This window comes from Nipponia nippon, unplaced genomic scaffold (genome assembly GCF_047370975.1).
Source record: "Nipponia nippon isolate SJK-2023a ecotype South Korea unplaced genomic scaffold, ASM4737097v1 scaffold_2, whole genome shotgun sequence".
Lineage (NCBI taxonomy): Eukaryota > Metazoa > Chordata > Aves > Pelecaniformes > Threskiornithidae > Nipponia > Nipponia nippon.
Genome location: NW_028262336.1, coordinates 63579999 through 63605523, shown reverse-complemented (window position 1 = coordinate 63605523; position 25525 = coordinate 63579999). Strand labels below are relative to the sequence as shown.

The following is a 25525-nucleotide window of genomic DNA, read 5'->3' as shown; positions in this document are numbered from 1 at the left end:
ATAAAATACTGCTGATTTCCTGATCTGTGAAAAATAGTGAGGTTAAGATTTGTGTGACCCCCCTGCCTTATTCCAGACAGGAAATCTCTCCATCAAAAAATCTCAAACTGGGAAAAGACCAAAAAGTCTATTTCCCAACCAGCTCTATTTAAAATACTACCCACAATTGTCTAAAGTCAATGAAGAAAGCCAGAAACTTAGATTCATGTGCACATAATGAACTTTTTTACACAACAAGCTGCCATTAAGGAAGAAAAGAAAATTCCAGTTTTCTTAACACACATTAAAATTAAAATTAAACCTCCACAGAAAAGAAAGACATGGAATAGGCATGGATAGCTATGTCTATACTACTAAATAAAACCATTCCACCAAGTGAGATAAAGCTCTTGTCCCCGATCATCCATCCTGCTTAACTGTTGGCATCCTTGGCTCCCCAGCACAGATTTGCCTCAGCACTCTCTAAGACAATGCCCTCAAGCCACTATGTGAAAGACAGAAAGCATCAGTGAGAGGTCCCAGTAGGTGGCATGGACAAGGTTACACCAGGTTTGGCTCCCTCCTTTCTACATAGTCCTCTGACTTGTGCCGCAGATGTGCACTCACCAACACCTCTGCTATATAGATCAGGGCATAGCATATCAACTCTCAGCTCCACACTGTAAGAGCTCCACACTTCAAGAGCTGGAAGGCAGCCCTTCACACTTTGATTTCAGACACTTTGATTTGGGCAAGTAAAGAAAATATGAACTACCATGTTTGAGGTCCTCAGGGACACTACATAAGGTCCAGAGGATGCTCAAGGCCAAACACTGTGTAGCACAGACATAGGCAGCTTGTACCATTTGCTTCAAGGCCAAGGAAGGTCCCTGACCAGGTAAAAACATGTCAACGTTGAATATGCACAGTTATCTGCATGCATGCTCCTGGGTGCACAGTCCACACAAGCATAAAAAAAAAAATTCTGCCTCTAGAGTGTGTACAATTTGAAACAGTGACCTGCCCACTTCACGTAAATATTAAGTATTAAAGTATATACTGTGAAGACAACATAACCTCGCATCACTACCAAAATGTTGTACTTATTTTCATGTAATCTGTGATATTCATATTACACATGGGATTGCCTCCACTGAAAATAAATGTAGGTTTCATAGAGGAAGTATACATGTACCATTTAAGTCTAACTCTTTAGCAGGGTATAATATTCACCATAAAAAATATAGGATATAGTAGATGATAAAGATACTAGAATATGAGTAGTAGTTCAGTAAAATGAGTATCAGGTAGGTTAGGTCACCTTAGCTTTAGTCACATTAAGCTGAAGCTACAGGATCAGAAAACATTGGAGATGTAAGACAGAGATGAACTGGGCTTTCTCACCTTTTGTTTGTGGATGAAACAGCTTTAGTACCAAGTAGCTAGGGAATCTAATTTTTACCTTATTTTAATTGTGGTTAAAAAGTACAAACAATCTCATAACTTTATATAGTTTAATACATTTCTATTATTAAGATAATAAAAGCCTGACAGCTCAATTGCATTCCTCTGGCCATAAACCTTGAATACAGGTTTATGCGGAGGTTCTCGTGCAGATGTGCAAGTTATCCAACTGAGCTAGCCAAAACATCCTACCTAGCCAGTAGGATTAGAAACCAATGAAACAATGTATTAGAAACTTTGAAACAATGTTTGTTCTAGATTTTATGCATTTACCTTTCTTTTACATGTTTTTGATTTTCATTCTGTAAACACATAATCATTATTCGCATCCATTTCATTTCTCTGTGGATTTCTCATGTCATACTGGAATGCCATCATTCTTCACTATATGACTAAGTTCTCAGGTAAAATTCTTTCCCTCTATTACTGCCAACATATACTGCCTCAGGCACTATAGCTTGAGCTCTCAGGATTTTCAGCAGTGGAAGAGGGGATAAAACAATGAACTAATGAATAGTAATAGCTATTACAAACATCCATGGCCAAATCCTGTAGTTGCAAGTAACACAGGACTAACATGGAGGTGGAATAAGGGTGGAAAAAGTCAAAGCAAACATCTTGTTAACCATCTTTGCTCCACCAGGAAAAAAGCAGAACTACATTTTGGGTTGTGACTGAAAACTTCACTATATATGTTATGGTTTACGTGCAGCGAACCGAGGCTCTCTGCTTTGACTTCCCACATGACAGCGCTAGCTGGGGACTGGCATAAGCACTCTCACACGATGGCACAGTTAATGTGATATCAAGCACGTGGTGGTCACCAGAGAAGGAAGCCCTTTGGCATTGTACATTTGTTCTTTTTTCACTGCACAGCAGCGTCCCTTTGCAGATACACCCTCAGAAGTGTTTCTCTGGGGGACAACGCCACAGTGCTACATGTAAGACAATTTATTTTGCTCCAAGTCTTCTGCCAGAGATTCTGCCTGAGGTCACAAGTTGGTCTCTTAAGTGGAGTCAAACTACAGGAGAGTAAGTAAGTGTGGCTCAGTTCTCAGTGCTGAAATGTAAGTACACAAAAACACATTCTTTACCCTGCAGAACACTCTGTACATTTAACCTTTCCAGTTTTATAACTGGTGAGAAAACAAAAAATCTTACGCTTTTCCTTATCAAGAAAACCCTTTACTTAAACCTGATCTGAGACATCATGAGTGCTCAGTATTGATGTACACCATTTGCTGTAAACTGTAAGACTTGTGAGACCACAGCCTATTCTTTATGGACATAAAGCATCCAGAGATTAAAGCATCAGATCTTAAATTTCTATTAGCTTGTTATTAAAGATTGTGACAGGCTTATTTCCTCCCTAGTTTATCTACAGAATGAAAAATGGCAAACCCAATGAAATCCTATTTTCTGGCCAGCCATTAACTTGATTTACAATGAATTTGTACAGTGCCTGATTTATGCCAACATTGTATTACTGCTCCTCTGCAAAATACAAACAATTAACTAATGATTTACGCTTATGCAAGCACGGGAGAAAGACGATCATAATCTTTTCTCATGCCTGTTTCCCTTCCAGCATGCTCAGACCTCAAAAAATGAAGACTAATCTGATCACGTGTGCTTCAACAGCCAGTCGACACTTTTTAATTAAAAATACAGAGAACAACCCTGGGTGACCATACCCATCACCCATGAGCTAGAGACGTGTCTATGCAAGACCTGACAGCAGCTGAAGTCTCTAACCACTTTGAAAGGTATTTTACATTGGATTGACTCACCATAGCTTTACTCTCCTACAAGCTGAGATGCTGAAATTCCAAGCCTTGCAGCTATACACAAAGAAAAAAATGTTAGCTATCTATCTCCTCTATTTCTCAGGGTCTCACAGGGTTTCACATTTTTCTCCGCTGTTACAGAAAACACTGGATTTTGCACCCTTGGGACAGACTCCTTCAATAAAAAAGCTGTATTAATGTAGCACACAAAACTGAGATCTTTTTACAGTTGAAAGCAGTGAACCCCCAAAATCAAAGCTATATTTATAGTGTCTTCATGATAACATCTTAATGACAATCTTATCACCTCCTAGGCAAACCCTAATAGTTATGAAAGAGTACAAGAATAAGTTAGCTCTTTAAAAATTAAACATGCTTGTAAATCTTCTTCTAAGCTAATCAAAGCAACTTTTTATTCCAGCAGGCTTCCCATTAAAAAAAAAAATCATCAGCTAACAGGAATAATCAGTGCTTGCTTCATTGTAATATCATTGAACAGAAATGTAACAATAGAACTGTCTGAAATGTGAAATGCTGACATCTGAAAACTGCTTTGAAAGTGAAAACAAGTATTTTAAAGTCCTCATTAAATGAATGCCAAAATTCAGTGTCAAAATGCTACAGATTTTGTTTCAATAGTTATGCTTCTATTTTATATTATGACCTGGCATTAAATAACAATGATATAATGGCATTATCATTTAACTATCATACCATTTTTTTGAAAATCATTGAAAACAGGTACTATTTTTTTTAAAAAAGAAATGATTGATACACTGTATCCTCTTTTCAAGATGAAAGTGTTTCCTTGTTTTATTGTAATACAACAATTTACTTCTTTTAGTGGGACTCATCTTACATGTCTGTAGCTGACAAAAGTTGTCTACTTTGGGAAAAACCTCCTTGGATGTGACTTTCTTTCTCTATTCACTACGGAGGGAATGTAGACAAAAAATTAGACTACACAGATGCTGAAAATGCCTTAAGTTCTCACAGTTTTCAACACTACATGCTTTCCTTCTGTAAAGTAGGAATAGTAGTATCATCTTCACAAAGCATTGGAAAAATCTGTGTATATTCACAGCATTTTCGAACTGTCAGAGGAAAAATTTTATGGAAATCTCTTCACTGAAAGAAGGAAGGAGATCTATGTATGCAAGACATAGTGTCAGGGTAAAGGAGAAAAAGGAAGCAATGGGACTCATGGTCTGTGAAAGATGAGAGTGGTTACAGAAATGATCAGAAAAATTTTAAACAGAAAGAGAGTTGATATGCCAAGAAGTTTACATTTATTTAAGAAGTTTACATTTATGTAAGACCATTTACAGATTGTGACCTGATTCGAAACAAATTACACATTCAACAGAATTAACTAACTTCTCGCGAAATGGAGAGAGCAATAATTTTTTGCCTTTTTTTTCAAGTATTCCATTATCTTCTTATTAATAATTTTCAAAATAGCTGTCCCAGATGTCACCTCACCTACAGGATTCTGAGAAATTTCATCATGACAGAAGCCAAGAAAACTTGAGAATAACCAGATCTTCAAAGAACTGATCGCTGATATATACTACATACAGCCCAATGGATTTCAGTGATCCTCGTCTTTGAAACAGCAAAAAAAAGTCAGCTGCTTTGCTTTTCTACTTGCAAAATGATCTAGAAATTCAGAGAAAACATACTATTATATAGGAATGTCAATTGCTCTCCTAATTTAAAGCCCATTCTTCTACCAAAAATCCCAAATCAAACAATAAAACCGCATGTCCTGAGTGTTGTTATCACAGAATGTTCCTGTTATCACAGAATCCAAAAAATGACCTGTTACTAACTTTGTGTTTTAGCTGTGCAATGACTTTCACATGCAGAATTTGGCAAAGGTCAAACAACTGCCCAGTAAGGACATGTTGAATATTGAACTGCTGTGTGTCAGTTGAAGACCTGGAAATACCGATTTTGATGATGCTGTTTATAAGCTATATGATTACATTACTTTGCAACACTGGATAATCCAGCAGACCCCTTTCATTACATTTTGCTAAGATTTATTCCAATTCTCTCAGCCTAACATGAGACTTATATTTTAATTAGGTTCCCATATCGTCAGGATGATGTGACAGAAAATATCTATGCGTTCATATGCAAATTGAATCTCTTTTTGCTTGTGAATTATACATAATTATTATATATTTATGGCAAGGTTTAAAAAGGAAAGGCAATTATTTATCCTTCTTCCTCTAGTCCACCAGAAGCTAGGAGAGAAAGCATACATGAAGACCCAAAGGAAAGAAATAAAATTTATGTACATTAAAAAAAAAAAAACAACAAGATATGGTTGTCTAATGAGTATAGCTGACTGTCTGAGCATAGATGCAGTTAGGGTCAAACATATTTGAAACTCAGTCAAATCCCAAATGTGCTTAATCACATTTGAAAGAGATGAGCTACAGGAACCAAAGGACCAGGTCTACATCATCTTCACCTGAATCACATTTCTGAGGGCTACTTTGTTTCATTAAATAACTAGAAAGATTTTGAGCTTTGCTTCTAAAAGAAGGCCTATGACTACAGCCCTGTTTTTATTTAGGGCTTTTAGAAGATCGAGTTAATGGTACATAATTGCTTTATCAGTTTTCTCAACCTAAGTCATAACTTCAGTGCCATCAAAGATAAGCCTTCAGAAAACTGAGTTTCTCTATAAATAGGCATATGAACCATATGAAGGAATGATGGAACAATTATTACTTTTCCATCCTACTCTTTGTATTATGTGAAGATTGTTTCTTTTCAGTTTAAATCATTTAGCATTCTGCCCTAATGTGTTGTCTTCCCACAAACAATCATTTCCAAATGAGCTGGAGAACTGGAAACAGTCACAGGAGTGATCCTTCTGCTTTATAATCCTTTCCTGACTACTTTAATGAACAATAATGCAATAATTGTTTTTACAGATATTTTTAACTATTCCAAATAGCACAGACATAAAGCAGGATTAAGGAATCAGAAGTCATAAAAATCTACATCTCTGCTTTCCTTTTTCTCTCAAACGTTCTTTGAGGGCATGGGAGATTTCAAAACCACCACTGTTGTTTATATCCCATGCTTTAAAAAATACACTAGAGTCAAAATCTCATCACACAGAATTCAAAATTAGTTCCTTCAGGTTTGTAATCGAGTCACAATTTCACTCTGGGGCAGAAGAGACAGAAGCACTTTCCTCCACTAAATTTGATAATTTGAAGTCTGGAAGAGGAGTAAAAGAGAGAGGATCAGGCAGCTCTCTGCACCATAACCCTGACTGGCCTTGTTCCCCTACAAGGTGACAAGACTCAGAAAGGTTCAGGGGATGGGATAAAAGGTGATCTGGTTCTCCTATGACACATGGAAGTCAGAAATTATGTGGCATTTTTCTAAAGAAACACAAAGGTTGCTGTAAAGAGAAACAGTCAGGTAATTCCACTACCTGAACCCACATTTTAGTCACTAGTTGAACTAGCAATTTATGCAGAATTAAGCATTAGTAGGTGCACCACAGGATGGAAGGCAAGGCATACTGGTAAAGCCAACTTCTATCTCATATGGGCTAGTCTTAAAATTTTCACAGAATATTTTTTTCTTCTTTTTTTGTCCAAAAAAACAACAAAAAAAGTCAAAGTAGAACTGCGGTAATGATGTGAAAGGATGTAATAAATGTTTTCGATCTCTATGTTTTCCTCAGTGTTCTCAAGTATAAAGAAAAAAAACCAACACCATAGTACCATCAGCTCAGGTCACAAGTCCGTCTACTCCAGAACCCCATGAGACAGTGTGACCACTGGCCCTTTGCCCACTTTAACATATGGTCCATGTGTTACTGAGCAAGAATTGCATGGTCAGATGTGTATTACACTATGTGTTTGAGTCTTCATGCTCTGTTTACAATCCTTTTTATTGTTTTCCGTGTCCTAGCTACATTCCATAAGAGCTGCTGAGCTTTGTTCAGTCACAGCCTTTGATGAAACAAGACTGGCAATGAGATGAGCCTCTACGAAACCAATCTGAAAACTTATCTTGAAACAATGTTCTGGGATACTTCTTGTCCTTGGGCAGGATTTTTATGTGCAAATGGGAGATAATGCAGACTGAAGAGATCTCTTAGAAGTTTTACTAATTTTCATTAGGCTGGTTCATACGAGTTCTCTGGGTCCCTCAGTGGAGGATTTTAATCATATTGTGCCTTCTGCGCTACAGTGATCGCAATGCTAATCTCTGTAATTCCACATTTGGGAGTCCACATTTCAAAGTGTAAACAGCGGACACCAACTTCATAAAGAACATTTTTCCAGAGAGAACAGAATGATAGAGTCACAGAGAAGCATCATAAGCCAAAAACTGAAAAAAAAAAAAAAAAATCTAACTGCATGAGGAGAAATAAATCATTCTCAGTTTCCTTCCCTTGTCCTGTAGACTGTGCATGAATAAAATATATGTGAATAATATTTTGAGAGGGAGAAAACTTTGCCCCTTTCTACTTACAGGTATCAGATGCATCATCTCTAAAGGAAAACTTAAAGAAGAAACTGAATTTCAGCATCTGCAGGAATGGCAGAACAGGTTTCATAAAAACAGGAAACGAGATCAGCATGAGTGAAAGTGTGGACTCAGAGGGAAGAAAAGTCTAATAAAATATTTGTGTTTCTCTATGTCTTAAAATCTGATGCACTGCCAAATTCCCTAACAGCTTCTGAAACCACAGGTTTTCTTCAGCTCACCATTTTGAGCATTATTTTGCTTAGCACCTCTGAACTGCTCTCACTATTCAAAGCTAACACTTCCCTGGGATTTGTTCAACCTGCCCCACCTCTCGGGCCAGGCTGAGCTCGGCTCCTCTGAGTGTGTTGCACAAGGATGGCACCAAAGGCCATCTGCAGAACCAAACTCAACTGTCCAGATAAAGCCATTCTGGAAAAAAAAAAAACCCAAAGAAAATAACTTGAGCAATTCCTAAGGTTCTTCAAGCTTGATAAATGGGAAGAGCTCTGAGATAATAGCACAGTCATGCTGTAATACTGTTTAATGGCATTTGCTGTTAACATTATTCATACAGGGATGCTATTGACTTGTAATTCCTTGAAAAGATGATCTTTTATAAAACCTGTATTACTGAAATCCTTGTGCCTTTTACCATTACACAGATTGCAGATGACTTCATAGGATCTATTAATGCCTCAAGTGACAGAATGCTACAGCACCTGACTAAATTTTGAGCAGAAAAAGAGAAAAGCAGACCTATAATTACTGTCCCTGCAAAGAGAAAATGCAGGCGCTGTGCCAGTTCTTGCATTAACTATCCCAAATCTATTAAGATATTTCTTCCACCTCAATTAATTTACATTGCAGTATTAATAACGCCGTAACTTCTGCACCCTTGATCTCATGGTGCAATACCATTAATGCTACAATGCTCTAACATAAAAACTTCTATGTGTCTTGCAAAAATATGAAATGCATATTTTAGAAAATTTGCCAAGCAGCTGAAGCTAGGATAATGCACTTATTATGTTTGCAATGCTCCCACATTTCTTCTAGTATATTACACAGAGGGTCATAGAAGGACTTTAATCTATGAGGCCAGAACATTGCAAGATAATGAATTTTTTTCCCACAGCAGAAAGTAACAGCATTATAATGGATATAGTAACCTCTCAACTTTTTTCGTATTACCCTACCTACTCTTTGTAGTTTTATGTAAGAACTACTATACTTTTATTTGCGTATTGCTCATCTCTTCCTCCAGTTTGAAACACAACATACTTTAGCATTTGTGTTTATTTACCTTTACCCTGTTTATTACAGAATAGTTAGAGGACCTCAGACTGAAGGAAAAAAAGTCTGTATTTCAGTGACTGTCATGATATGGTCTTTGGAAATTTATATGTATGTCACAGGAAATCTATAAAATGCAAGATTCCAGGATTATAGTACTGGAGGTACACACATCACAGAAAGCTGAGGACTGATGAGTTTTCTGATTGAGATTCTTTTCGCTGAAATAGAATTTATCAAGGAAATCTTTTACAAACACCAGGAAAGCATTAGACGTTTTGTGTAAAAATTTAGGGTTTAGCTATTCAAGACTTCACAAATGCTTGGGCAGCTGTTATGACCATGAGTCATAACAACTTTAGAGAGGAGATACCATCTAATCCTCATTGGAGCTCCTTTGTATTTAATAAGCATTACTTCCCTAAGACCTGCCCTCCAACAGGTTATGCAAGATCAGGTTCCTTTCTTTTTCACTTCCACCATTTACAAAATTTCTCAGAGCTCTCTAACCTCAGCATTCCAGAGGCTTCTTGATCACTCTTGAAAGCACATGGAAGATGGAGGAGACAGGATTGTGGAAAATGCTATTCCTTCTCCCATTTTTTTTCTGGACAGTCAATTAACCAATCAACGTAGTCTTCCACCCAGTCTACTCAGTCTTCATGTCCAAGTACAAAATGACTGTAGATTGCACATATCTTTTCTATGATACTTTGTTCCCTCAGCATGTTTGCCACCACTTCTTGAGACCCATCAGGCAGATCAGTGAGATCTAATACTTTTAATATAACTGAATTTAAAAAAGGAGAATAAAACAACACAAGTCTACATTTAGAACTAGAAGCTAAAGCACATGCTACAGAAGCTTCATTCATACAAGTATTTGTATGTTGTGGGTGAGGCCTGTTGTCAGGAACGGCAGTGAGGGCTGAAGGAAAGAAGAGACAAAAGTTCAAGAAAGTTGTATCTTCTGTGTATTAGTAGTAGCACATGTTCCAAGATCCTGCTCCTTTCTCTAAGGTGATAGTAAAGGATACTGCTGCCCAGGGACCAGATATGGTCTGCAATGTCACTTTAATGGTTTACAATCAAGAGAGATTTTTTTTCTGTGTTACTATTGCTCAGCATTAAGACGAGTATAATGTGTGATTCATTAAAGGGATTTTACTGGATCACTTAACACTCAACCAGGAAAAGATTTCCCATTTGGGCTTCAAGTGTTCTGAAAGTTTTGACAAATCATGTAAAAGGCACGACCTTAATTCCTTATGACTAATCAAAAGTAAATGACATCCACTTTAATTCTGTATAAGAGCCTCTATTCAGGGATTTACCTTTTTTTTTTTTTTCCATTTAACACCTTTAGTTAATTCATCTGAACATTTTAGAGAATTGCTTTCAAGAGAACACCTATACACTCATTCTTTTCTCATTATTCATTGTTAAACCATTTCATTACTGTCCCAAGAGTATTCAAAATTCACAATACCACACCCACTGGCAGGGTCTTTTGCAACATTCGTTTTGGAGTATCTGCAGTATCCCTTAAACCAGTCAGAGAGAGGAGTGTCAGAGTAGCAGCAGTCATAGTAGTAGTGGTGGTAGTAGTATTTATGGAAACATGGCCTAGAATTACAAGGAGAAGCTGATCCCTGGGATAAATCTGCAAATTGCAATAGAACTGCATTACTGTAGTTAGGTCTCCACAGATTAAGAAGCAGAAATTATTAAAATGTCACAATCAAAAATGAGGAAGAAATGTTTGCATGGATGTCTTATCTATAGACAGGTAAACATGTGTGTTGGCTTAATTACAAATGCAACCTTCACCCAGGTATCCTGTTTTTCCTAGAATACAATATTTTCAAACCACAAGGTCAGTATCTACATGGATGTTATCTGGTTGTTCTAACTGTTTGGAGGTCTGCAGTATGAAAAAACTTGGTGAAGACCTCCTGCCCCTTCCTTCAGGCTTTCTGTGGTCTTTTCCATTTCATTTTGCTTTCTTGTTTTGCTCTCTATCATCAGTGCTTCCAAACTCTGAAGAGAAATGCAACGTATGTCTCAAAGTAGTTTGCACTATCAATGGCATACAGCAGCTTACCTGTTTAACAGCATAAAGGAGGCGACCATAGCAGTACATCATGACCATCACAGGGATGACCAAGCAGAATATGAAGAGACAGATGATATAGGATGTGGACTCAGCTGACTCCGAGGACCAGCGTACTGAACAGCTTGTACCCGCACCTTCTACCCCATAACTGCTCCAACCGATCAGAGGTGGCACAGTCCAGACCAGGGAATAAATCCATGAGCCGCCAACTGCCAGCAATGCCTTCCGGTAGTCAGCGCTGCGCTTGTTGCACAGGGTGAGAGTGCTGTAGCGTTCATAGGACAGGACAGCCAGGGATATCAGGGACACAATGCCTGCAATGAACCAAGCAATTTAAATGCTTACTTTCATTATTTTGTGCATTATCCATTTTAAACCCCAAGAAATGAGAAGCTTTTCTCGCTATTACATATTTGAAGCAACAGTGAAAACTATTTCCATTATTCTCTATGCTTAAATGCCCACTGGACCTGGTTGCTCTGTCCATCATGTCAAATTTTGTTTAACTCGTATTTATCTTATATTGGAAGATTTTCGTACTTGAAAGCTATTCCTCTTCTAGGCAGGTGTTCAGATTTAGCTGTTTTAGTGTTACCCAGGGGAAATCCATTTTCTACATGAACTAATCAAATGTTGAAAGATTCCCTTGCTAAGAAATATTCAATTTTTAACATCCATGCGCATTTTCAAATATTGCATTGACTTTTATCTGTGCAGAAGGCTTCATATTCAAGACTGGAAGCCCAAAAATGAAAGAAGCTTTTGTACTTCTGCCCCATCAGCTAGACATAGCTTCAGTTCTGACCACTTGTATATGGAAACAACAGACAACCCTTGGCATGAATGATGTGGCAGGTCATAACTTTATTTACATATATATCACATAGGCAGTCAAAAAGTGATACAGGTTAATACTGAGCTCTAGGTGTCAGAGGCCAGTTATATCCTCCAGTGGAAGACTCAAAAATCTGGGTTGTAGGACATTTCCACTCTCTCAAGGTTCAGGGTCCTGACCCCCTCTACAAATCTTTATGGATTTGCGTGGCAGGTTCTTAGTCATGACTCAGGGGTGAGGGGGGGGGGAGAGCTATTTCCTATGTTTTTATTCTCCTTGCAACTTCCTTACAGTTCTTGGTGACACAACACTGGATACCACTTCCCAGGATTTATGACAGAAGGAACTTGTTGGAAAAAATTTGACACCATCTTTTCCCATGGGTTACAGGCCCCTCCTTTTCATCCTGTAAGATGAAAAACCTGAACAGACATATGTCAGTCCAGCTCTTTCCAGGAATTTTTTTTCTTGATCCTTGCCATTAGTAACAGCCAACTATACAGTAGAACTGAGATCTAGCCTGCCAAAATTCTCTGGTTTTGAGATTAACTTCCAGCAGATCTGTTAACAAAAAAGATGATCTTTAGGGGAATCCACAGCTGTAATATATTTTTTCCCCCATTTAACTGTCAGCTTCTCCATAGCTCCGTTACAGGTGCAGGACGGAGGTGAGTCAGAGACTCCCCTGGGGACAGCACTAGTCTATCCTGTACCTAGGCAAAACACCCCCCCACACACATACCCACACAGGGCACAGCAGGATCCTCTCCCCAGGCACAGCAATTTGCTTCTCTTTCCCCCACAATTCAGTCACTCATTTCCTAGTCAGCTGGATGCGGGCACAGCTATTCCTGTCATCCTGACAACAATTTGCAGTTGCTTTGTGCAGAGCCGAGTATGGCAAAGGACCCAGGGGGAATGCAAGCACTGCTTGCTGCAATAGGATGCCTTATTTCTCAGGGGAAGAGAAGGCAAAAGGGCGTGAGGAGAAGGCAACTTTTGATGAAGAAAACACCTTTCTTGTTAGAAGAGCCTACTAAATTATTTTCTCTATATTACTGGGAAGTCAGACCTAAAAAGTAGATACACTTACATCTGTAAAATGACACACCTCTACTAAATTCAACTGAATTATACAGTTTAAGAGTCTAACTTTAAACCTATCTTAAGGCTAGGCTATTTTAGAGGCAGGGGAGACTTTCTGATCATCCCTCATCTAATCTGATTTCCTACATAACACAGCACTTGAAAGCCCTTGGCCATCATTCCTGCATTAAACACATATCTCAATAAAGAAAAAAAAGAGTGGGTTCTGAAGTACAGACTCAAGAACAAAGAATCTACCACTCTCTTCTCGCTTCCAGCCCACACTTATTTATCTTCACTTTCTCAGCATTACTTCTTTCCGTGCTTTTATCTGCTTGACTAAAGAGCTTCTTGCTATCAAAAACATTTAGCTCCTGCAGGTACCTAAGGCAAAAATCCAGATTTTATATTTGAAACTTAGGCCTCAGTAAGGTGATATAGATCTACTCATGCATTTCAGATTAGACCATCATGGACTAAGGGAAAACAGCCTTGGGAACAAGAAATCTCTCCCCTCCCAGCTGAGGGCTCTACAGCAAGGTTATGCTATTCTTGCTTTCCCTCTGATGGCAACTGAGGGCACAATGTCCCTATTTTGATGAGATGGCAGGTGAGACGTATTTTTGTTGAGAATATCTTACAGTCCTGCAGGTGCGGTGTTGCCTATAAAACCCAGATGGGGTATTCAGACTTCCCTAGCTCAAGGCCCTGCTTCCTGGATGGCTGCTGCAGCCATTGGGCTCTCAAGTCAAGTCTGGCTGCTCGTCCCTGTGGCTGCGCTACTGCCCAACAGCTTCTCATGGTTTATAATGTCACAATTCACAGCACTCGTTTACACTTTACATTTTTGCCCACTGCTTAATATGAGAAAGATGCTCAGCTTTTCTCATGCTGGTATTTATGATGGACAACTTTACGGAGTGGATCTGAAGATAACTGGCCATGAATGCAGTATTGCTTGCTTTGAGCCAACGAAGTGTCCTGTCTTTAACTGGCATAGAATTAATGCTCGTTATTAAATTAGGACCATGGCAATGTCAGTAAAAAATAAATCAACTATTAGCAATCAGAAAAAACCACAGAAGTTTCCTTTAAGTTATACCAAATCATTTTTCTTCTCTACACAGAAGAAGATTGGAGACTCTTAATTACACACCTCGGCAGGAGCCATTTCAATAATAAAAGGTGAGTAAAGATGAGTTCCACTGACATGACGCAAACTACATTTTTCTCTGGACGACAAGAACTGTGATATAAGGAATCTCAAACCACAAAAATTCAGAAAGAAAATCAATATTTATCATTTTCCTTTCGTCATAGTAAGACTTTAAGGTCTGTGCTATACCTGAACTATTAAATATCACTGAAATTAACACCACAGTGCATTGACTTCTAATGCTTTCAAAACAACAAGGGAAAAAGAGGAAAACACTAAAGGGATACTTCATAACAGATATTAAAAGTTAAAAGAATTCAATGATGTGGCTCATGTGGTTAAAATATACTAAACCAGGTTAACTATTTAGAAAAATTACAAATACTTTGAAAGAATGACACTGGTGCTTTGAAAGACAGAAAATTATGAAATTAAGAACCATAAAAAAGAATTAAAATTAAACTTTTTTCCCAACATTGAGATAGATGCATTCAATTGAATTGGCTGCAAGTAATGAAAACACCTATTACCCAGGTGAGGAAGAAGCAAAAACAACAGAGGCCATGGCAACCCTCTCTCAGTCTACTTAGTGTGAATTTGCGCAGTGTACACAAAGTCATAAAATGTGCCCGGACCCTCTACGCCCCAACACTGCAGCTCCATCCAACCTTGCTAATGAAAGGCACATGAACCTTAAACACGGAAGCCAAGACTGGACAAAACCAATATAGGATGCACATCAAGAAATAACCCTATTCCAATATTGTGGTAGATTATCAGCTCCAATGTCTCTGTTCGCTAAGAATATCCTCAGCTTTTTAATTTAAAAAAGTAATTATTTTTTTTTAATGTCTCACTCCTTTATCAGTTCAATAGCTGAATCCTGGGAAGATACCACTATCATTTGATCAATTATAGCAGATACACAGGCCTGATTTGTTGCACTGAAACAACATCATTTCATAACAAAGGCAAAACCAGGTTTTGCATCAGTATTTAGTTTGACACTGGGTGGAAGTAAAAAACGGGGATCCAGGTGTGTTAGTGAATGAGCTTCCAGCAAAAATCTGATGATTGCCTTGCCCTTTACATGCTTTTCAATAGCACCTAGTAAGATCTTCTCCATAATTTTTCCAGGTACTGAGGGTTAGACTCACAGGTCCATAGTTTCCTCGGTCTTCCCTCATGCCCTTCTTGTAATCAGGTTTGGATAAAGAAGAATAAAGTTTCTCACTTTTCATTGTGCCTCCTATTTTTGTATATCAGAGTTTTCTTAATGTCATAGGCACTTAACTGTTGTTGCCTTTGTCAGAAATCCTGCAGTTATCTGGTATTCTATTTCACGCCCTATCTATTGCAGTCATAGGAATTAGTGAGAATCTCAGCTTTAAAACAAAAAGCAATCAAACACTTTAGAATTATGGCTGAGGAAAAGACTTGAATGTAATCTCCATAGCCTTAATAACCAGAAAACAAATTTAAAAAATTAATGTAAGTTATAAAAAGAAGAAAATAATTGTAATTTTAAAGCTAATCACAATGCTTTATGCCAACATTTCATTTGTATTTTGCAGCAACATTTATGACTGGGTAGATCAAGTACATTAATTTCAAATGAGTAACGTTTTCTAAAATTGCAACAAGATTAAGTTCAGGAATTGCACATCTAAATAGAATTTTCCTCCAACAAATATTTAGGGCCTCAAGCTGGTACCTAGCCAAGTAACTCCACAGGAGTCAATCACAGTGAGAAATGTAATTTGTTCTCCCAACATTTCATGTATATACGTGAACAAAGCTGAGGTTCCCACTGAACAGTACTGAAAGATGACATAAAAATCCACTGCAGATTGCATTAGAGGAACAAATAATTATGCAAAAATTAACCATGGAAATAAGTGACTTTGAGACAAGCTGGGTCTGAGGCATGAGCCCTTTCTACACAGCAATTAGTTGCAGTGAGTAGAGTGCAAGAAATTCAATTTCAAGTCATAAATCAGGACAGGCATCTATTTATAGGACTACCATCTGAGACATTATCTATTATTTACTTTTATTTAAAGATCTGTACATTTCTGCCTGGCAGCACAGCGCAGAGTATGTCTCTAAGTGAAGGACACAGCAAATAACTGTTTTGTTCCCACGAGTCTCAACTAAGAGCGTTACATTTTCACATTAGTTTTTGCTGTTTTACACTGCTCACTGATGTAGTAATTGGAAATGGGATGCAGCTTGCCAATGGTCTGTAGGTTATGAAAAACTGCGAATCCCAGAGATTCAGCCTACACTAGGTACATGTTTTGGCTACTAACTTATGTATATTTGCCCTCATAAAGCTCCTGAAGGTCATTATCCTACAACTTGGTTAGAGTCCTGGAGCATCACGGTTGCATGATGTTATGCATATCCGCCATTGCATTCTGGTTATAAGGACCAGGTGCAATGAAAAGAAGCCACAGGTAAGCTTTGGCAGACTGAGCTTGGAGGAATGCAATAGCACCATCTTCAACAAGACATTAATGGATCAAAACTAAATGCAAGCTGTCACAAAAGGCCAAGATGATTTTATCACACCCAACCTCCATGCAGGTTGATTTTACCCACTCACAGTCATCCTCTCACAACTTTCGTCCCCTCACACTCTCACAACCACAAGCACAACTGTGTTCAAGAGGTCTGCCCTGGATCTCTTTTGTGCAACAGGGAGAACAAGGCAGTTCAGCTATCAATTTGTTAAACCTCTTGCTCATGGGTACCTCCTTGGCAACAAATTGGGGTTTGGATAGAGCTTTCAAACACTTTCAGCAGTCCGCTGATGTTATGACATGGTCCATTGCTTACAAATCCTGCCCACAGGAACCTTGGTATGTCTCAGGCAAGGCTGCTGCTCCCTGTTTGCATTTCCTCATGTGGAAAGTACATCTGCCTGGCATGTACTCACCTGCATGAGTACCATCTTTTTGCAGTGAGCTACCAGGGAAAGAAATGGCAGGTGTGACATGCTGTACCCTTGATGCCCTGCTCCTTTTGGTGGAGTGCAGGGTCTCCGCCTACAAGCTGTTGCGCTCTGCTCTTATCAGCTGGGAACAGATTTCTTTATTACCTGCACAGGCTGTTCTTCTAACTCTTCTTCTGCAGTTTCTTCTGATGCCTACACCCGTTTCCCTTCGCACATCAGCTGTACCAACCTCAGTAACTCCATGGCAAGTCCTTACACTTCCCCACGCCACTGCAGCCTGCCACCAGGCCAAACCCAGCTGCCGAGACTGAGCTGGGGCGAGACCTGGCTGCAAGGTTGGTGCGAGGCAGGGAACTGGAGTCTGCCTGGCCATGCTGCTGCTGAGACCCAAGGCGTGATGGAGCCAGCTCAGCCCCACAGGTGAGCATCAGACTATCTGCCAGCCATGTACAAAATGCAGGGGGAAATCAAGGGGATAGTAAGTGCTGGGGTTCCCACGTGCCATCTGCGAACCCTGTGCTAACCCCAGAGGAACCTGACAGCAGCAGAGGTTAACCAACAGCAATTCTGGCCACCACTGCTCAAATGTGTTGCTGAAGGAAGAGAAAATGGTGATGCTCCATATATTTACGAGACTCCATACATATATATGTGTGTATATATCACCTATTACAGTGAGGCAGCTTTAAAATAATATCCTGGTTAAGGAGATCATGCACCTGGGAGTGGAAAAGGAGCATGAACTGGCAGCTGGCGGGCTAGGACTCACCAGAAGCCATCCCTTGCACCCCTCCTGTTGAAGCCAGGCCACCATGCGGTGAACAGTGAACTCGGAGAGACAGCAAGCAAGAGCGAGCACAGTGCAGTAAGGACTTTTGCAGGGAAGGAAGCAGCATGCTCTGGTCTCCACCTAGAAATGCTGTGTTGGTAAATACCTAACACCAGCAGCAGGTAGGTTTCTCAGCAATGATATGTGTCGTATGTAACACAGCTGCATTCCCTTCCCTCTAGTCCCTCAGTTTTCACCTAATAAATCTGCTGCTCCATTAGCTGGAGAATATGCTAAAATGCTCTGTGGCACTATGAGATGGAGATAAGTAAAATATAAAAGGAGGAAAAGGGTTTTGTGACTAAACGCACCCCAAGTTGGGAATATTGAGGAATCCTGTGCTGAGGTATTCTTCTGCTGTTTTTTCTGGCTGACGTCTTTCATCGTGCTTGGACCAAGGACTTAAAGGTAAACACAGAACAACAGCAGTAAGAAACAGCCCTCTTCAACTGAAGGCCCTTACTACCTCAGTTTTAAGGTTTCAAGTTTAATTCCAAGCTGTGCTACCGAATGGTATTACATAAATATGTTACTGAGTTACACAAAACTAGTTTGATCAGTGAGTCAGTGCTGTTTTCAAGGGAAATAACTTCCCTGAATTTAAATGAGAGCCTTTCTATTAGTTCTCTACAGAAATAAAACACTCCACATGTGGAAATGAAACAAACAATTTAAGCAACTTAAATGACATGACCTTTCCAACATATTTGCACTTCTATACCTCCTTAGAAGCCTTTCTGAAAACATATCCTAGTATCATCCCTCAGGGACTGTGCATGAAATACAATTTATAAGTCTAGTATTCACAAGAGAGGTCTGGAAGCAGCAAGAGGAAAAAAGCAACAAGCTCTCTTCCTAATGGTAGCTTAATCTTCAGGAGAAATTTTGCCAGCTCTGGGCCAAAGTACCTTACCTAACACCTGCCACAGCATCAGAGACTTTATGAGAGTGCACATGGAGCAATCCGTTCTATCATCAGCTTTGATTCCATTTTTTAATGTACTAGTTAACGTTAATACTGATAAGGACAACTACTGGGCTCTGCTTACCTTAAAGTCAAAGCATTTCTTCCGCAAAAATACAGTAATTTCCACCACAGCAGTTGCTGCCATCAGAGACTTCCTTGCAGGTGAGGAGGTAAGAATATTATAATGATAAAAGCAGAAACTTTCAAAAGCTGACTCACTGGGCAGAAGGGGGGGGGGGGGGGGCGCATTTCTACGATTTGTTGACCTGATCACTGACCTCCTCACAGCATATGCATTTTTGCAACAAAACAGAAACTATTGAGGCACAGCATCGTGGGGGAAGAAAGAACTAAACTTGTTAATTATTAAAAAAAAAAAAAAAATCCATTTTGTTTTCTAGCTCCAAGTCTTATAAGACACCCATCCCTCCTATGGTCAAGATAGGGAAAAACCTGTCTCATATAGAGTCTCCAGTAAAGTTCTGCAGGTTACATCTCCTCTTATTGCATGATATTGAATTGCCACAAGTGGCAATGGGAATGTTGATCAGCCTGCACAATCTGGGATAGGCAGCTCGGAATGAAACAAGCAACTTCCACAGCCACTGGGGCTAGTGGGAAAGTAGCTTCAAATGAGCAAATCAGAGAGAACGAAGAAAGAGACTGTGAATGTGGAATTTCATAAAATCATTTTTATCAAGGTTTTGGGTTTGGTTTTTTTTTTTCACTTTTTGAGAAAAGAAGGACAAATGAATATTCAGAAGGAATGCAAACAGGTATGGAGAGTGGCAGACATACGTGGCTGCTGTTCCTTTCTCGCTAGCCCCCAGAATATTATCCTTTTTCCTTTTACCTCCCAAACAAAAAAGAGATACGTATTTTATGGGCCAAAATCCAGCTGCCAACAGATTTTGGCAGAAGACCCCAAACATTTCCAGAGTTTAAAAGAAAGCTCACTGAACCTAGAAGACTTTGCAGACTTAAGATGAATAGGCAAAGTGAGCACTGGCCTTGGTGGACAACCAACCAGGACTAGCCTGACTTGCTTGAACTTTCCAGCTCAGTATCTACACTTCAACAAATAAACAAATCACAGTAAATCATTTTATGATACAGCAAAATCACACTGTGAATATAACAACTCCTGATAAGTCCACTGCTAATATAAATGATACAAACTGCAGAGGAATGCATGGATGCCTCAATAACTGGCAGAAGCAGCTGAGAATGGAATGTGCTTCCAAAACACCATTGGCTGTATTTGGATATGCCTACTAAATAGCTACATAACAAAACAGAATAAACGGTCAAAGCAATCAAATATCCTTGCACTTGGTGACTCTTATTCTAGGTGAATGCTCCCACATGTTAGTGATCAGATCACCATTTCCTTTTGATTTTTAAGGCATTAAAAGCACTTCTACTGATACGGAATTTAGAAAATATTTCCCACAATCATTTGTTACACATTAGCAATTACAACCAGTTTTTAAATGCTAGCAGTCTAGGCTTTCAAAATACAGGCTACTTCAAATATCAACAATACACTTTGAATAGAAGTAAATACACCAATCACTATTTATCTAATGCTTGTAATTATTTGTTTTCTTTTGCTTAGAGGACTTGTAGTTGTGAGTGCATTAGAGCAGGCAGTCATTCCTTTCCCTAATGAATTCTCTTCCTGCTTAACTCTAATGGGAGTCACAGTTTAACTCTGTGCTTGAAAGAAATCACTGCTGCATCCAAGCCTGCTGGGACAAATCTGACAGCAAACATTACCGGTCCTGTTCAGTAAATCTTTCCTGCTCTTTTCTCAACAGTCATTTCTCTGTTTCATCCTTCGTACGACACACCCTTCCTTTTGTGTTTGGTGATATCTTCAATACAGACAGTATGTATTACTTTCAATAGTAAAGAATTATCAGGTTTTTTCTTTCTTTCCCCCCTTGCTGAATTTTTAAATGTGTATATGTCGTGCTTTAAGGGTGATCTTAATTCTTAGCTGTATCTTGTGACTTAATGTGCATCACTGAGTAGTATTATGCTTTTCTGCTATGTTATTAATATGCCTACCCATCAACCAACCAACAACTACTCCTAGTGGCATAAATATAGCAAAGAATTCCCTTTTGCATCTCAATGATAGCAGCACAGTACAAAAAAAAAAAACCCAAATATTAATTTCAGTCTCACTATCCATGTCATGGAGGATCCCTATGCATTCTGGAAAGCAGGCTAGCACTTGCAAATTCAGCCTCCTAAATTGGCTGAATCAGTGTGTTTATCCAGCTGCCTTAGGGAATCAGAATAAGAAATAATGTCAGCACTAGATGGAGCTCCTGTACAGCAACATCTCAGGAGAAATCTTCGGGGCTTGTGTGCATGTGGAAAGCAGGGATGGATGTACAGTGCTGGCATAGCAGAAGGATGCTCTCAGGGTGGCCAGGTTCACTGCAGCACCCTCACGTCCGCACCCACGCTGGCCTGCAGGACCCCCATCTCCTGCCAGGACTGCTCCTTTGCTTTCCAAACAGGGAGAGATCCCCAGAACCTTCCTTCATGCTGAGCATCTGCACAGATGTAATATGTGGCACGTAGTCTCAGGGTTTTTCTACATATGGAATATAGCACCAAGTAAGCTAAGAGGTGAAATTACAGTGTATTATCATCTGCCAGCCAGGGAGCCGAACGTCCACCACAGCACACCTAGCTAACTTCCCTCCTATGAGCCTCTGCTTTTTCATTGAATGCAACTGCTCATTTTTAATAATAAAGGTATATTTCTTGAGATTTTAAAATTATTCTATAATCTACTTTTTTCGGCAGTTACCATTCCTAGAGATGGAACACACTACAAATATTTACTCTTCTGAGTCAAGTTTCTGTCATAAGGTCTAGTGGCCAAACTGATTTCTATAATAACTAGCTATTAATGGGTCAATAACTAGTCATATCTGATAATATGAATGCAGTGTCAAAATGTAGACCAGTCTTTACACTGCCCTTAGGCCAAGAGTTTCTTGTGCAGTTTTACAACCCAGCAACCTCACATGCTATGGAGGCGGGATGAAAGACTGGAGAAGGTTGCTCCTACCTCTGTCCAAGATGACTTTGCTGGCTAAAGGATGTGCAGTGAGAAGTGGTATTCTCCATTCCTTAACCCCTCAGAAGGACCTCAGAAGAGGAGAACTTTTGCTACATCCATTAAGAAATGGTTTGTAACTGATGCAGTCAGAAATCCTTTGCAGTACATTTCATCCAACCGATGAGTCTAATCGGCAGCCCTGGATAGATTGGTGGAAATTGCACTAGAGAATACAGTAGTGGATGTATAAGGAGGCATGACATATTGGGACAAGCCAGCATGGCTACCGTGGTGGGAAGCCACCCCTCACTAACTTGTTAGAGGTCCTTGGCAGTGCTATGCAGACAGGGGTGATGATACATTCAATAAAGCCTATTTGGATTTCCAAACAGCTGCCTTGCAATAACAGATATTCACATGGATAAATAATTGATTAGAGGCAAGAAATAAAGAACAGGAGAAAATAATTCGTTTTCTCAGTGGAAACTGTGGCCAGAAAAGTCCCCTATGGATCTGTGCTAGGCCCTGCGTTATTCATCACATTAATAAATGATCTGGAAAAGATGGTAAAGAGTGAAGTTTGCTGATTATACTACGCTGAATAATTCAAAATCAACAAAAGCTGACTGCGAAGTACTGCAGAACAACCGCATGAAACTGAGTCACTGAGCAGATGAAATGCAATACTGATGTAAACTGCCATATGCAGAGAAAAACAGTCCTAGCTTTAAATACACAGCAATTGTTTCTGACTGACTTACTGCTCTGCAAAGAGAGTTATGATAGATAGCTTTATGCAAACCACTTCCACTAAGCAGCAATGCTCAGCAGCATTTAGAAAAGCAAACATCAGGGCTTATTAGAAAAGGAGAATAGAAAAGAAGAGAAAACGTGAAAAGGTGGATGGGGGAAGATTATTTAGTGTTTTTCATAAGACAAGAACTGTGTTTTCAAATGAAATCATCAGGTTGCAGACTCAGAATTAACAAACAGGAGAAGGTACTTTTCTTTGTATAGTACATAGTTAATAAGTGGGATTCCTTGACATGTTACAGTGCGCATACCAAAATTTTGCAGGGCTCCTGAGAGCAAGCGGCCTGGAAGATAAATCTGGGAAGACCTATTAGACTCAAAAGAACTACTTCAGGGATGAAGTCCCTACATCACAAATCACAGGCTGCTGGGACTACATACTGGGAAAATATCATTGGATGCTGAAAGTTATCCTAACTTTAGTATTCTAGAAGCATAGCTGGGCAACATACTTCTGAATGGCAAATACTAAGTATGTATATACACAACCCTTTGCAAGCCACAACTATTATTTAGTTATTAAAACGATAAGAAGAAACAATTACAGCACAGTAAGAGGTCATTACCTGCTTGTATCTACCATGAATATTTCTTTCTCAAAGGCCTGAGTGCCCCCGACCCCAGAAAAGATATTAAAACTTGTAAAATTCCTACTCATTTTTATCCTCAAATTCCTTGTTAAACACCCCTTGATGCACTGACCAATAAAGAAAAACTGTTCTATGAAGCAAACCAGGTGGTGGTATGTCTACTGCTCTTATCACAAAGAATATTAAGCTATGGCTTTGTCTTGCCTCATAACATGCTTTCTACCCATTAGAAAAAGCCCATTTAAATCCTGACTGGCATATTTATCTGGCAGCCTTTCATCCTACTCCTCCGATGCAGTCTTTGCCTCTCACAAGGATATTAAATAGAAATACACTTTCAGTTTTAAGAAGTACACACAGTAAAGCAATCCTCAACATCCTCATGCAGCCGTTGCTGGACCTTGGCCCTCTTGTGCTGCCACACGCTCTTTCTCTGAAAACTGAGCAGACCGAAAACAGAGCAAAATTTGGCAGTTTCAATAAATTAAGGCAAACTGTTGGAATTTGTTACAAAGACTTGCATGGAGAAGAGCTGTTTCATGCACCATAGTCAGCGTACAGAATATATACATAATACACACCCATGTAGGTACTCCACCGTTTCATTAAGAGTCAGAATTTGTAATTCCTCACCCCTACGGTATCACTTCCTACCCTAGAACTGTTTCTAATTAACTCCTGCTGAGCTCACACCGAGGCAGTCCGCTCAGCCGCGGGGACGGCCGTCAGCTTCCCGCACGGTGCAGGGGAAGGCAGCGCTGCCGATCACCACGCGAGATCCCTGCTCCAGGATGCTCTGCCCTGTGCTGCCTGCTGTGCAGCGCGCTAGCAGCTTGCATAATTTCATTTCGGTGATTAAACGTGTCAATGTAAAGGGGTCCCTCAGTAACTTCATAAACAGCCTGAACACAGAACAGAAATTACCAACAAACTGTAAATTTGGCAAACAATAATGCTTTAGTGTTCATATGCATGTAAGAATTAAGTCTAATGCAGACTCAACCATATTCAACCATTGTGTGTTCTAAAATTTTCATAAGGACAAGTTAAAGGGGATTATCTATGCTTTTGTAAAATTCATACCATTTCTCAGGTCAAAGCAAATCTTGCCAGATGTTAGTGTGCTATTTCAGTACTCTCTCAGAGGTCTGTACTAGACTTGGATAACACTTAGATATCAAGGAATAAAATGTTGCGTATGTGAATTAACTAATGGTTTTAAATCTTAGAAATTGTGAGAGTCCTAATCTAAGCAAAGTTTTGCCTTGCTGTTGATTTTTAAAGAGAATCAAACTATTCCTTATGAAAAATTTTCACAACTGAGTCTGCTTTTTTCTCCCCTTTTTTTTCTGATAGTTATTTGGCCCTGAACAAATTTCTATTGTTATAAGCATCTATGAAAATAATTCAATTTCTATCTGTTGACTTGTCTGAAGCCTGCTCACTTTGATCCCTTCTTCCCATAGTTATCTACTATTTCTGCTCTGGATTGCATTAGTGAAACCAATAAAAATAACAAAACAATAGGGAAAAATAATAGAATAGAAAATACAATTGAAAAACAACACTAGAAAATTAGCATACAGTGAATCTCTGCCTCTAACAAAACACTACGGAATACATGTAAAGATTTTCAGCTTACCCCAGTGAGTCACTAGTCTTCTGCACTGTGGCTGCTATACTTTCATAAAGAACAGTAAAAGCTTGTATCTGGCCATAGAATGAGACTGTACTTCCAACATACTAGCATCTGTCTGTGAAATGGTTTTAAGAAACCACAAGCAGGAGAAATTATGCAATTTTGCCACATTTTGGGAAGAGTTGTTGATTGAAATTGCCCAGAGCAATTGAGCCTGATGCTGATAGCTGGCATGAGAAACCTTCAGCTGAAGGACATGAAGTCTGGCACTGTTATAACACAGTAGTTTTAAAGATGGTGCCCAGGTGACCTTGATTAGAGGCATTACCATCTGGGCCACTGAGAGATGAGAAGGGAGTCAGACACTCCCAAGGAACTTGAGGCTTCACCCTTTTATGGGGTGAACGCTCGCTCA

The 25525-nt window shown here is 39.3% G+C and overlaps 1 protein-coding gene across 1 annotated transcript in view; it reads right to left on the bottom strand.

Annotated features, from left to right (window-relative positions):
• Positions 1–25525, bottom strand: part of LOC148055811 (pinopsin-like) — a 92557-nt gene that overhangs the window by 51651 nt on the left and 15381 nt on the right. Inside the window, exon 3 of the mRNA XM_087758439.1 lies at positions 11140–11465. Coding sequence (XP_087614565.1) covers positions 11140–11465 — 326 coding nt within the window. The remainder of the gene's footprint in view (positions 1–11139; positions 11466–25525) is intronic.